Raw genomic sequence first — 14,161 nt, 5'->3', positions numbered from 1 at the left:
CGGCTATTGCAGAAATTTTTAACATTTTTTGTTACTGTTGTTTTTTGGGTTTTTCCTGTTTGTTTGTTTGTTTTTGGAGTGCACGCTTATAATCCCAGCATTCGGGAGGCTGAGACCAGAGGATCGCGGTCCACGGCCAGCCTTAGCTACTTAGGCCCTTTGCAACTCTGAGACTCTGTTTCAAAATAAAGAATAAAAAATAGGGCCAGGGATGTAGCTCTGTGGTAGAGTGCCCATAGGTTCCGTCCCGAGTACCGCAAGAAAAATTTTTTTTTACATTTTCAATATTTAATTGAACCCAGAGGCATTCTACCTCCAATCAACACCCTAGCCCTATTGTTTTATTTTTATTTTGAAACAGTCTTGCTAGGTTGATGATAATCTCAGCCTACCAAGTACTCGGATTACAGGCATATGCCACCACACCCAGCTTCTAGAGAATTTTTATCTGTCCATTTTGTCTCATTCCCTGCCATTTTAGATATTTTGTTGAACATTTTTATATTAAAAATGGTTTTATATCTCTTACTTATCCAGTATATTAGTTGGATTGATTTTGATTTTACCTTCTAGTTATTTGTAGATATTTTCTCCCCTATGCTGATTGTTCACTTGTACAATAGAAGCTAGACTTATTATTAAATCATAATTTTTTAGCTTGCTGGGCATGACGATACATAGCTATAATCCTTAGAAACTTGTAAGACTTGGGAAGCTGAAACAGGAGAATCCTGGGTTCTAGGCCAGCCTCAGAAACTTAGCAAGACCTCTTCCCGTTTTTTATGGTACTGGCGATTAAACCCAGAGGCATTCAGCCTCGGAGCTACATCCCTAGCCCTATTTTATTTTTATTTTGAAATGGTCTTGGTAGGTTGTTCTGGAACCTGCAGCCCTCTTGTCTCAGCCTCTTGGTACTGGGATTACAGTTGTGTGCCATTATGTCTGGTTGTAAAATACTGTTTTAAACTAAGAAAAATAGGGCTGGGGTGTACTCTAGAGGTGGAAGGACCCTGGAATCAATCCCCAGTACCACCCAAAAAAATGTAAAAAATTCATTTAGATCATAATTTTCATGAACATGACTAACCTGTTTGAAGGATATTGTTACTTTTACCTTTTGGAAACTTTATAATAAACTATCCCCACATCACTGAACTGAAACAGCATTCATTGCTTGTGTAAGTATCATCTAACGGCAACTTGCAAATTATTTCAGTTACAGATATTTTTATAGATTTTTAAAAATTCTTTGGCTCTTTCAGTGAAGTGAAGACTTATGATCCCTCTGGTGACTCCACGCTTCCAACCTGTTCTAAAAAACGCAAAATAGAACAGGTAGATAAAGAGGATGAAAGTACTGAAAAGAAAGCCAAAAAAGCCAAGATTAAAGTTAAAGGTTTGTTAAATTTTTTTAAATGCCACTTATACTCTTATTGATAGTCTTAAATAATTACTCTTATTCCCTCACTAAGTCTTAGAGAAGTACTTATAATTGAACTCATTGAAAGCTAATGATTTTTAATATGTTATGTTCTCCCAGAATAGTTAGGGTATTGTTAAATTATCAGATTTCACAGGGAGTGTGAGAAGCACAACTTCAAATTAGGTACTCTTAGTGCAGCATGGTGGCGCACGTCTGTAATCCCAGCACTTGAGAGGGGCCCAGGCAGGAGGAATGGCCAAGAACAGCCTCCTCCCCTGGCGTGGTGGCGCACGCTTGTAATCCCAGCATTCGGGAGGCAGAAACCATAGAATGGGGGTTCACGGACAGCCACAGCTACTTAGTGAGACCCTCTTTCAAAGTAAAGAATAAGCCAGGCATGGTGGCGCATGCTTGTAATCTCCGCGCTTGGGAGTCAGAAACAGGAGGATCGTGCTGATTCAAAGCCAGCTGCGCTGGCTTAAGAGACCCTGTTTCCAAATAAAAATATAAAATAGGTCTGGGAGTGTAGCCCGAAGGTAGAAGGATTTCCAGGAACCCCAGTACCACCAAAAAAAATAAATAGATAAAAAATAAAGAATTAAAAAAAAAAGAATAGCCTCCTCAATATAACGATACTCTCAGCAACTGAGCAGGACCCTGTTTCAGTTTTTAACCAAGGGCTAGGGTAGTTTGGAAGTAGAATTCCCCTGGGTTCAATCCCCAGTACCACAAATACACTTAAGTATTTAAATTTAAAACAACTCGGTTTCTATCCAATGAATTATTTGCGGTGTTAAAAAATAAAGGTAAGAGCCAGGTATGGTGGCACATGTCTGTAATCCCAATACTTGGGAGGCTGAGACAGGAGGATCTGGGTTCTTGGACAGTCTCAGCTGCTTAGTGAGGCCCTGTTTCAAAATAAAGAATAAAATATTGGGCTGGGGGTATAGCTCAGAAGTAGAGTGCCCCTGGGTTCAATCCTTAGCACCACAAAAATAAAGGTAAACCAGGCATGGTGGCACAGGCTTATAACCCCAGTACTTGGGAGGCTGAGACATGAGGATCTCAGTTCCCAGTCTCAGCTACTTAGTGAGGCTCTCTGCAGCTTAGTGAGACCTTGTTTCAAAATAAAACATAGGGTTAGGAGTGTAGCTCAGAGGTAGAATGCCTCTGGTTTCCATCCCCAGGGAAGGAAGGGGAAGGGAAGAAGACCTCTCAATTGGTTGTTGAAATCTTCTATTTACATGGTTAAGAATGAATGTCAAGGTGGTTTTGTTGGCTGGTATATACCCATAAGCCCAGTACTCAGAAGGCTGAGATAAGACGAGCCTAGATTCTGGGCTAGCCTCAGCAATTTAGCAAGGCCCAGTTTGGTGGGAGCAAGGGAATCAAGGCATTGGAGGTACACACCAGTAATTCCAGTACTTCGGAGGCTGATTGCAGGAGGACCATGAGTTTGAGTACAGCCGCAGCAGGTAGTGAGACTCATCAAACTAGCAAGACCGTTTCAAAATAAAGAGCTGAGGGAGCCGGGTGTGGTGGTGCATGCTTGTAATCCAGTACTTGGGAGGCTGAGACAGGAGAATTGCAGGTTTGTGGCCAGCCTCAGCCACCTAGTGAGGCCCTCTGCAACTTAGTGAGACCCTGTTTCAAAATAAAGAATAAAAAATTAGGCTGGAGGTACTGGGCATGGTGGCACATGCTTGTAATTCGGGAGGCAGAGACCAGAGGATCGCGGTTCACAGACAGCCTTAGCTACTTAGTGAGGCCCTTCACAACTTAGTGAGACCCTGTTTCAAAAATAAAAGACTAAAAAACAGGGCTGGGGGTATAGCTTGAAGGTAGAATGTCCCTGGGTTTCATCCCCGATACTGGAAAATAAAAAAGAAAGAAAAAGGAAAAGAAAAGGGGGGGGGGGGTGAGGGTGTGGGTTTGGTTCAGAGGCAAAGAGGGTTGGAGTTATAACCTGGTAGGTAGGAAGCTTCTGGGTTCAGTCTCCATTACCACACACAGAGTGAAGTGAATACAGAGCCAGGTGTGGTGCTTCACACCTCAGATCCTAGTACTTTGGGAATGTGAGACAGGAGGATTGAGGGTTCCAGGCCAGCGTCAGCAATTCAGCAAGACCCAGCTTCACAAAGGGGAGGTGGGGTGGAGTGTGGCTTAGGAATAGAACGCCCCTGGACCGGATTCCCAGTATAAAAAATAAAAGGAACTTAATAAAGACTTGATGGGAGACAGGGATGACAACAAAACCCTAAGGTTTTCAGGGGACTCATTTCTGATATTGTTAATTGTTAAGTCTTTACACTTATCCAGTTGAAGAAGAGGAGGAGGAAGAACAAGACATAATGATAGTAGAAGAGGAGACATCTGTGAAGAAGAAGAAGAAAAAGGATAAAAAGAAACACATTAAGGAAGAGCCGCTCTCTGAGGAAGAGCCGTGCACCAGCACAGCAATCACTGTATGTCTCTTTAATTACCAGTATCTTAGTATGCATGGTCTCTGCATAGTAAAATCTCTATTAGAAATCAATCTACTCTCTATGAGTTAAATTGATGAGAAAGTAAAGTTGAAATGGGAAAGTAAAAATGATTTAACTATATTTGTATTTTCAAAGGCCATTTCCCAGATGTTGTATCTTAGTACAAAAATAGGTTAGTTTAACTTGGCATGGTGGTGCACACTTGTAGTCCCAGTACTTGGGAGGCTGAGACTGGAGGATCACAGGTTTCTGTATAGCGTCAGCTACTTAGGCCCTCTGCAATTTAGTGAGACTTCGTTTCAAAATAAAGCATACGAAATGGGTGGGAGTGTCACTCAGGGGTAGAATGCCCTGGGTTTTTATCCCCAGTTTCATGCACGCAAAAAAAAGTTAATTTGCTTTGAGGAAAGAATATGTTTTTTTTCCTTGGTGAGATTCCCCTCCACCCTGAGAAAAGACCCAAGGTCTCAAACCCAGGACCTTACACAAGCACTCTACCACTGGCCACACCCCTAGACCCAAAAGGCTTTTTGTAGGCATAGGTTTTATGATTTTAGACTTTGGTTTTTCTTCCAAGTTTGATTTTTAGAGCAGTAGATCTATATTACATTTTATAACGAAAGTTTGTGCCAGGTGTGGTAGCACACGCTTGTAATCCCAGCATTTGGGAGGCTGAGACAGGAGGAAAAAAGAGTTTGTGCTTACCCATACAGTTTCATCTGTTTCAAAATTATATTTGTTATTTTCAGAGTCCAGAAAAAAAGAAGAAAAAGAAAAAAAAGAAGGACACTGAGGACTAATGGAAGGGAACCCTAATTCTGTCACCTGGATACATTGTGCTTGAGATGGGATATACCAGAGATGCTCTCTTGCAGTAGTCAAGGGGAAGTTGAATGGAATCACCTCCCGGTTTTTCACACTTAACTGTGTCTACATAAACTCAGCTTTATTATGTCACTTCTTAGAGTCTTTGGTCTACAATAAAAAATTGTCTTTGTATATTTTAAGGCAGTTCTGTTATCTCTTTACGTTTTAAGTAGAGAATGTTTGGTCCTTTATTTGGTACTTTGTGATAATTGTTTTGATCATTGTAGCTGGAAATTTATTGTTAATGGTTAATTGAAACTCCTTTTAGAAGGCCATGTTTATATGGACCAAATTAAGAACCTCACTAGTGTGCTTCTCTGACACTTTTGGACTATTTTTCATATCCCTCTGTATATCTTTCTGCCTCTGTATTTATTTCAATAAAGATTTCTTTCTTGTTCAGATTTTAAAACTAGGTACGCAAAACATTTTGGTTTCAAAAGTGGAGAAAACGTGCAACTTTTTTCCATGCAGTCCTGACATTAGTCTTGCTTCTCTTTATGCCATGGACATTGTGTGAAAGCTAGTTCAGTTGTTAAATGGAAGAGACTAGAGCTTTTGCGTTCCGGCTCTGCTTTTCATGTGGCCACAGGCAAGTCACAGCCCACCTCAGTTTTCTCATTTACAAGTCACAGATAATGGTTAGCACTAGTTGTGTGATTATCTTGTTCCCAGGAAAACATTGTCATTTTGTAGCATCTACTAGTATTCTAGACTCATCCTTGTTTGGGGACAAAATAAGTTATTAACTAACTTTTTTATGAAAATGATCCCGACACCTGATAAGGGCTTATATAGTCAAAAGCTTTACATCTGAAACATGATTAGACTTTGAGAAAACTAATAAACTTCTAGTGGTTTTGAGTTGTCTTCTATTGGCCTATGGAAGGAAACCTAGTTAAATCTCAGTTTTCAGCTTAAGGGCTGAAGCCTTAATTATTTAGAACACTAACCAAAAAAGTACATTCCTGTTCTGCTCGGTGCTGATAATGAAGCACTTGTCCTAACGAAAAGCCTTGTGGACCTGGTTTGCCATGGGAAGCTCAGGTGACTTTTATATACCTTTTTAAATTTTTTTTAGACCAGGTCCTGTGTTGTCCAAGTTGGGCTCAAATGAGCCACCTCTATAGCTGGGACTATAGGCACACACCGTTGTACCCAGCCATACCTAATGATTCTCAGATTTGAATTACTTTCTATTACTGGGCCATCTAAAATAATCTCAACTTAAAAAAAAAAAAAACTGATTCTAGGAGCTGGAGATAGCCCTAGCTCATGTGAGACCCTGGTTGAATCTCTAGCACTGGAAGGTAAAAAAAAAAAATGATTTTCCACTTATCCCCTTCACAAATTTCTGGATTAAATTTCAATATCTGCCCATCTTTTTTTTAATTTTTTTTATTTTGTGAGTCTGGGAATGGAACCCAGGGGCATTCAACCTCTGAGCTACACCCCCTCCCCTATTTTTTTTAATTCTTTATTTTGAAACAGGGTCTCACTGAGTTGCAGAGGGCCTCACTAAGTAGCTGAGGCTGTCTTCGAACCGCGATCCTCTGGTCTCTGCCTCCCAAATGCTGGGATTACAAGCGTGCGCCACCACGCCCGGCCCTGCCCATCATTTTCTAATTCCTTAGCAGCCTCCCAAGGCTGTGGCGATGCTGTCCGCTCCACCCTCAGAGAGTTATTTGCAGTTCTGAGTTCCAGTGCATGTTCAGAAAAGATTGCCCCGTGGCCCATGATGAAGAGTTCTCTTGTCTATTTGTTGCATCTCTAAACCACTTTGACGAGCTTGTCACAGGCTTGTTCTTTGTCCCGTGCTTCACTTAGTTTAACATCCAGGAGGGCCAAGTTCTCAGGCTTCTAAGTAATGAGCGTAGGAATCATCTAGGAGTTGAGAGAAGGCAGATCTGAGTCACGTCCAGGTTGGGACTCAGGATTCTGCAGTTTTAGTGTTTCCAGTTAGTGTGGAGCTAGGTCCATACTTAGGTAGCAGAGTACAGGGATAAATTAAACTCAGAACCTTTCATTATCTGAAACTATTGCTCCAACATTAAATCAGATATTTGTGAAGAGATTTTGTAAAAATTCCTCTGGCATACCTTGACATCCTCACTCTAGTTGTAGACCTCTAATCTCTCTACCCATCACTAACAGTTCCATATAGTTAGGGCCTAGCACTCATGGAGAGATCACTAGGTTATTGATACTTTGATGGAAGAAATTGCCATTTCTGATGTCTAAATGCTTTGAAAAATGTTTTTTGCTTTTACTAACAAAATGTCCCTAAAGAAGAATTGACTTTGCTTTTGCTGCTGACTGTAATAGAAATAATTGTGATTCTTCTTATCACAGATTAAGTTAGAGAAACGTGTGTTAAAATTGAAATTTTTATTGGTGTGTTATATTTATACATAATAGATTCATTGCAACATATTTGTATGTGCACATAATTTGTTGAGTTTCATTCCCCAATAATAGTCTTAAGGCCATGAGTAGTAAAACCAGGATTAACCTCAGCATTTTGGATTCTGAACTCCATTCTTAATTTGCTGTGTCCTGTTTAACTGTGAGCTCTAAAACTCGACATTTGACTTTGTGTGTGTGCATGTGGCACTGGGGATTGAATCCGGGGCATTCTGCCTCTGAGCTATTCCGTCAGCCCTATTTTATTTTTAATTTGAAACAGGGTCTTGCTAGGTTACTGAGAGTCTAGCTATTTGCTCAGGCTGTCCTCAAACCTGTAATCCTGTCTCAGCCTTTTGTTGTTGTTTTTTTTTTTTTTTTTTTTTTTTTTTTTTTGGTGGTACTGGGGTTCCTGGAAGCCCTCCTTCCTCCGGGCTACACTCCCAGACCTATTTTAGATTTTTGAAACAGGGTCTCTTACGCCAGCACGGCTGGCTTCGAACTTGCGTGATCCTCCTGTCTCCGCCTCCCAAGCGCGGGGATTACAAGCGTGCGTCACCACGCCCGGCGTTTGTTTTGTTTTGTTTTTGCGGGTCTGGGGATGGAACCCAGGGACATTTGACCTCCAAGCTACATCCCCTGCCCTATTTTTTATTCTTTATTTTGAAACAGGGTCTCACTGAGTTGCAGAGGGCCTCACTTAAGTAGCTGAGGCTGTCCATGAACCCCAGTCCTCTGGTCTCCGCCTCCCAAATGCTGGGATTACTAGAGTGCACCACCACGCCCAGCTCTCAGCCTTTTTAAAATAGAACTATGTAGCTAATTTTTTTTCCCCCAGTACTGGGATTGATCCTCAGGCTTTGTATGCTAGGCAACTCTTGTAAATACTGTTAATAGTCTTATTCAAAAGAGTTAATGCAAATGTCAAACTAATTTTGTAGTATTTAACAGGGTTTCTTTTGGGGGGTGGGGGCTTATGGTACCTAGGATGTAACCCTAGGAATGTTCTATCTCTTAGCTACACATCAGCACTTTTTATTTTTTGTTTTGAAACGATCTCGTTACGATCATTACAATGTAATCTCACTAAATTGCTTATGGCTGTCCTTGAACCTGCAACCCTTTCTCAGTTTCCTGAGTAATCGGATTGCAGGTATGCCTGATTCTCTTTATTTTTATTTTATTTATTTATTTTTTTATTTTTGCGGGTCTGGAGATGGAACCCAGGGGCATTCTACCTTCGAGCTATACCCCCTGCCCTATTTTTTATTCTCTATTTTGAGACAGGGTCTCACTAAATTACAGAGGGTCTCACTAAGTAGCTGAGGCTGTCTGCCAACCGTGATCCTCCTGTTTTAGCTTCCCAAATATTGGGATTACAAGCGTGCACCATCACAGCCAGCTTATTTATTTACTTATTTTGCATTCTACCTCTGAGCTACACCCCCAGCCCTATGTTTTATTCTTTATCTGATAACAGGGTCTCACTAAGTTGCGAAGGGCCTCACTAAGTAGCTGATGCTGTCCTGGAACCGCGATCCTCCTGTCTCAGCCTCCCAAATGCTGGGATTACAAGCATGTGCCACCATGCCTGCTTATTTTTAATTTTGAAACATGGTTTTACTAAGTTGCTAGAGGGCTTCCAAAATGTTGAGTCTGGTCTCCAACCTGCAATGTGCCTGTCTTAGTCTACCAAGTACTGGGATCATAGGTGTGCACTGCCACATCCAGTTTTGTTTTCTTTGTACTGGGGATTAAACCCACAGGTGTTCTACCTTCAGGCTACACCCCCAACTGTATTACAGTGTTTTGTTTTGAAACAACTTCACTTGTTTGCTGAAAGAATTGCTAAATTGCTAAGGCTGGTTTCAAACCTGCGATCCTCCTGTCTCAGCCACCCAAGTACTGGGATTACAGGCATGCACCACAATGCCTGGCAATTTTCATTTTTAACATTCCCACTGAACACTATATACCAGGAGTATTTCCTTCTATTGTCTTGCCTAGCCCAGTGATTCTCCAAACTAAAACCTAATTTATTGGCCAAGAAGCCAGACATGTGCACTTTGGTAAAATGGACAGCACCAAATACCATCAAGCCTGAACTGTGCTAATTCTCTGTCAATAACCGAGGAGCCCTCAGGGGTTAGACACAGTCTGATCAGTGTTCTTCCTAGATAGATTAAAAGCAAGCGTAAAATTATTGTCACTGTGAGGATTCTTTCCCCCCTCCCATGGCACTGGGAATGGAACCCAGTGCCATTGTATCTCTGAGCTACATTCCCAGCCCAATTATTTTTTTATTTTGAAACGAGTTCTCACAAAGTTGCAGAGGGCCTAAGTAGCTGAGGCTGGCCTAGGATCTGCAATTCTGTCTCAACTTCTCAAGTACTGGGATTACAATCGTGTGCCACCATGCCCAGCTTTGTAAGAATTCCTCATTGGCAAAATATTGAGATGTGAGCGTCAATACTGAATTTTGGGGTTTTTTTGTTTTGTTTTTGTTTTTGTTTTGGTGGAACTGGGGATGGAACCAGGGGCCTTCTACCTCTGGGCTACATTTTCATACCTATTTTATATTTGTTTTGGAAACGGTCTCACATAAGTTGCTGAGAGCCTCACTAAGTAGCCAAGGCTGGCTTCGAACCTGCGCGATCCTCCTGTCTCAGCCTCCCAAGCGCTGGGATTACAAGTGTGCGCCACCACGCCTGGCACTGAATCTTATTTAGCTTTACTCTGCTAATTCAAAGAGGGAATTTGTGACAAGGGAAGATACCCTTTCAATGTACCTTTCAACATTGTACCACTAAAGTGCCAGAAAATTGTCAGCACTGTAAACCTAGCGTGACTGGGGGTGTCTCCCCATCTCAGCTTTACAGTGCATCTTGCACAATTTTAAGCACAGCCTCCACTGCTTTCAACAAGCTGCAATTCTGGTCCACCATCACTTATTGCAAAATACAAATAAGCCTAAATGGGTAATTAACATTTATTGAGCACTACTATGTATTCAACACTGCTCAAAACCTTTTATTAACTTAGCCTAACAACCCTCCCTAACATATTATTGTTTTGTCTACCTTTCACATGAGAGGACTAATGCACAGCGAGGTTGAGAAATTTGGTACCTGCCACTTAAATTATCGGGTATGAGGTATGGTTTGAATCTGCCTCTAAAAGCAGATGTCTCAAAAGGACTGAGGATGGAGGCCGGCGTGGTGGCGCACGCTTGTAATTCTAGCATTTGGGAGGATGAGACAGGAGGATCATGGTTCATGGACAGCCACAGCTACTTAGGCCCTCCGTAGCTTTTTGAGACCCTGTTTCAAAATAAGGAATAAGAAATAGGGCAGGGGGCGTAGCTTGGAGGTCGAATGTCCCTGGGTTCCATTTCCAGACCCATAAAAAAAAAAAAAGGACTGGGGATGTAACTCTGGTAGAGCGCCCCTGGGTTCAATCCCAGTACTATTAAATAAAAGTTGTATTTAATAGGACCTTTAGATCCATCTTCTTCCAGCATCATAGGAAGGAATTGGGCACACTGAAATTGGAGGAGGACACAAAAGAAAGTCATTGTGATCCCTTCTGAGGAATCATGAGAATTGAAGGTGTAAGGGATACTTTTTAAAAATTTCAGTATGGAGAATCGTAGCCAGACTCGCACATTCTAGTGCCCTACCATGGAACTACACTCCCAGTTCATTTTATTTTTATTTTTCATTTCATTTTTATTTTCTTTTGAGATGATCTCACTAAGTTGCCCAGACTGGCCTCAAATGTGAGACCCTCCTGTTTCACCAAGGATTACAGGTGTATACCGCTATGGCTGGCCTAAATTTGTGTGTGTGTGTGGGGGGGGTACTGCGGGGTGGAACCCTGGGGCTTTCTACCTCCGGGCTACACCCCCAGCCCTAGTTTTATAATTTATTTGGAAACAGGGTCTCACTGAATTGCTGAGAGCTTCACTAAGTAGCTGAGGCTGGCTTCAAACCTGTGTGATCCTCCTGTCTCAGCCTCCTATGAGCTGGGATTACAAGTGTGTGCCACCACGACCGGCGAACTTTGTGTGTGGGGGGAGGTTCTGGGGGATGGAACCTCCGGGCTACACTCCCAGACCTATTTTTTTTTTTTTTTTTTGGAAACAGGGTTTCTTAAGCCAGCAAGACTGGCTTCAAACCTGCGCGATCCTCCTGTCTCTGCCTACCAAGCGCAGGGATTACAAGAATGTGCCACCATGTCTGGCTAAATTTAATATTTTGAAAGTACATTATTAGACCATGTATGGTGGTAAATGCCTGTAATCCCAGTACTTGGGTAGTTGAGACAAAAAGATCACAGGTTCAAGACCAACCTCAGAAACTCTTAGCAAGACTCTGTTTCAAAACAAAAAATAGAACACACCCCTCCACGTGCACACAATGTACATGTTTTTTTGGTACTGGAGACTGAACCCAGGGGTACTCTACCTCTGAGCTAACCCCAAGCCCTATTTTATCCTTTTTTTTTTTGTGTTTTGTGTTTTTTGTTGTTGTTGTTTTTGCTTTTGCAATACTGGGGATAGAACCCAGGGGCATTCTACCTCAGAGCTACAACCCCTATTTTTTATTCTTTCTTTTGTAACAAGGTTTCACTGAGTTGCAAAGGCCTCACTAAGTAGTAACTAAAGCTGTCCTGGAATGGCACATGATCCTCCTGTCTCAGCCTCCCAAATGCCGGGACTACAAGCGTGCGCCACCACGCCCAGTTTACATTATTCTTTTTTTTTTTTTGCGGCTCTGGAGATGGAACCCAGGGTCATCGACCTCTGAGCTACACCCCCTACCCTATTTTTTTATTCTTTATTTTGAAACAGGGTCTCACTAATTTGCAGAGGGCCTAAGTAGTTGAGGCTGTCCGCGAACCGCGATCCCCTGGTCTGTCTCAGCCTCTCGAATGCTGGGATTACAAGTGTGCGCCACCATGCCCAGTTTACATTATTCTTCAAAAGGAAAAAATGAGTGTGTAAAAGAGGGATTCTATATCAAGTGGGCAAAGTACAGTGAGAGGTCCAACTATAGCCCACAGCCAGCTTTTATAGAGTTTTATTAGAATACAACCTTGCCCGTTGATTAATAAATAAAGATGCGGCGGGTCCCATCATACACGCAGGAGCCCGATATAATGATATGCATGCCTTTATTCGTGGAGAGTCGACCGCTCGGGGCGCGGGGGCTAGTGGGGGAGAGCCGCCTTCCTGTGCCTGTCTGCCTGTCTCCATCGGCTTCTCTTCCCGAGGTAGCGGACAGGCGCCCTTAAATCGAGGGGCGTGGTCTCCCTGGGAACCACGGGGCTCCGCCTCCTAGCTTCCGGTCCCGCCCCCTGCGGGCAGCGGCTCAAACCTTTCACCCGTTTATTTATTTATGTGCTCCCACAGCTGAATTGAGTATTTACAAAGATGATACAACTCACTAAGCTTAAAATATTTACTATATTTAGCTAGCTCTTTACTGGAAGGATTTTTCTGACCCCTGTTCCGATTTAAAAGGGCACCACCAAGTAGCCGAGGCTGTCCTAGAGCCTCCTGTCTCAGCCTCCCGAACGCTGGGATTACAAGCGTGCGCCATTGTGCCCAACAAAATCTTATTTTTTGAAGAAAGAACATACTATTTATTTTACTTTAATCATGAGGGGTTGTTTGTTTGTGTTTCGGTCCTGGAGATGAAACTCCGTTTCATTCTACCTCTAGCCCTATTTTATTTTATTTTATTTTGAGACAGGGTCTCCCTAGGTTGCCACAGTCTCACTACTTGCTGAAGCTAGTTTCAAACCCGGCGCCCTCCTGCCTAAGCCTCCCCAGTGCCGGGATTCCAGGTGAGCGTCGCCACTCCTGACTGCAACTCCCTTCTTGAGGAAGGAGGAATACGCGCAGCAGAGAGTGATCCCAAGTAAAGGTGAGAATTGAGGAAATGATGGAGACAACAGCGATGAACTGCAAGTTGAGCTTACGGAAGAGAAATCAGCCCTCTCGGTCTCTACTGGCCACAGGACTCTACATCTGAAGAAATTCGAAAACAGCAGAAGTAGCAGAGGAGACCCGCGCCTGACAGCTGATAGGGTTGCAAGGACAGCTCCATCCCACTGGCCCAAGCTCCCCTCCAGAACTTTTGAGTTCCAGCAACTTGGGACTCACCTGGAAAGCTGTGCTAAGTGCGGGAATTCATCATGCGCATCCCGGAGGCCTCATAAAGCTGCCTTCTTAACCTGAGCCAAGAAGCAGAGAAGACCTTGATGCCTAGCAAGGGTAAATGTGTCTGACTCCAGGAAAAGAAGCAGTCAGACAACAAATGCATCTATTTATATCCTAAAATCTGCTGGGCCAGCAGCATGCTAATAACCAGCTGTGTGTGATGGAAAGGCCACGAGCCGACTGGAATGGGAGAGCCCTGCACTAGTGGCCAGAGGAAAGAATATATGCAAAAGTGCTGCAGAAGCCGAAAGACACTACAGTCTTTGCTGCTGCTATGAGATAATTTCACTACTTAATAATTCATATTCTTTCTTTTTTTTTTTTTTTTTTGGTGATTCTGGGGCTGGAATCCGGGAGCATTCTACCTCCAAGCTACACCCCCAGCCTGATTTTTTATTCTTTATTTTGAAACAGGGTCTCACTGAGTTGCAAAGGACCTCACTAAGTAACTGAGGCTGTCCACGAAACGAGATCCTCCTGTCTCAGCCTCCCAAGTGCTGGGCTTACACACGTGCGCCACCACACCCAGCTAATAATTTATATTCTTAGCCAAGTCAACCTGTGCCATCTCTGAGTCATGGTTTCTCAGTCTATAAACAGAAATTTACTTATAAAGGTAAATAAGAGGAGCTGGGTGAAGTGGCACATGCCGGTAATCCTAGTACTTGAAAGGCAGAGGCAGGGGGATCACGTGTTTGAGCCTTAGCAACTTAGCAAGGCCCTCCACAACTTATTCAGAGCCTATTTCAAAATTAA

At 42.8% G+C, this 14,161-nt stretch overlaps 1 protein-coding gene across 5 annotated transcripts in view; it reads left to right on the top strand.

Annotated features, from left to right (window-relative positions):
- NOP58 (NOP58 ribonucleoprotein) overlaps positions 1-4,902 on the top strand; it is a gene marked incomplete at its 5' end in the record, with an annotated part of 38,300 nt that extends 33,398 nt beyond the window's left edge. For 4 of the 5 annotated variants that reach the window (XM_080719893.1, XM_080719895.1, XM_080719894.1 and 1 more), the window contains 3 exons: positions 1,263-1,396; positions 3,743-3,888; positions 4,659-4,902. In XM_080719893.1, the coding sequence (XP_080576019.1) occupies positions 1,263-1,396; positions 3,743-3,888; positions 4,659-4,709 (331 nt within the window). In that variant the 3' untranslated portion in view covers positions 4,710-4,902. The remainder of the gene's footprint in view (positions 1-1,262; positions 1,397-3,742; positions 3,889-4,658) is intronic. The other variant, XM_080719892.1, reaches the window with a different exon arrangement.
- Positions 4,903-14,161: the final 9,259 nt, after the last annotated feature.

This window comes from Muscardinus avellanarius, assembly GCF_963383645.1.
Source record: "Muscardinus avellanarius genome assembly, chromosome: 2".
Taxonomy (NCBI): Eukaryota; Metazoa; Chordata; class Mammalia; order Rodentia; family Gliridae; genus Muscardinus; species Muscardinus avellanarius.
The sequence above is the reverse complement of the archived record's forward strand: the minus strand, read 5'-3'. Positions and strand labels throughout refer to the sequence as shown.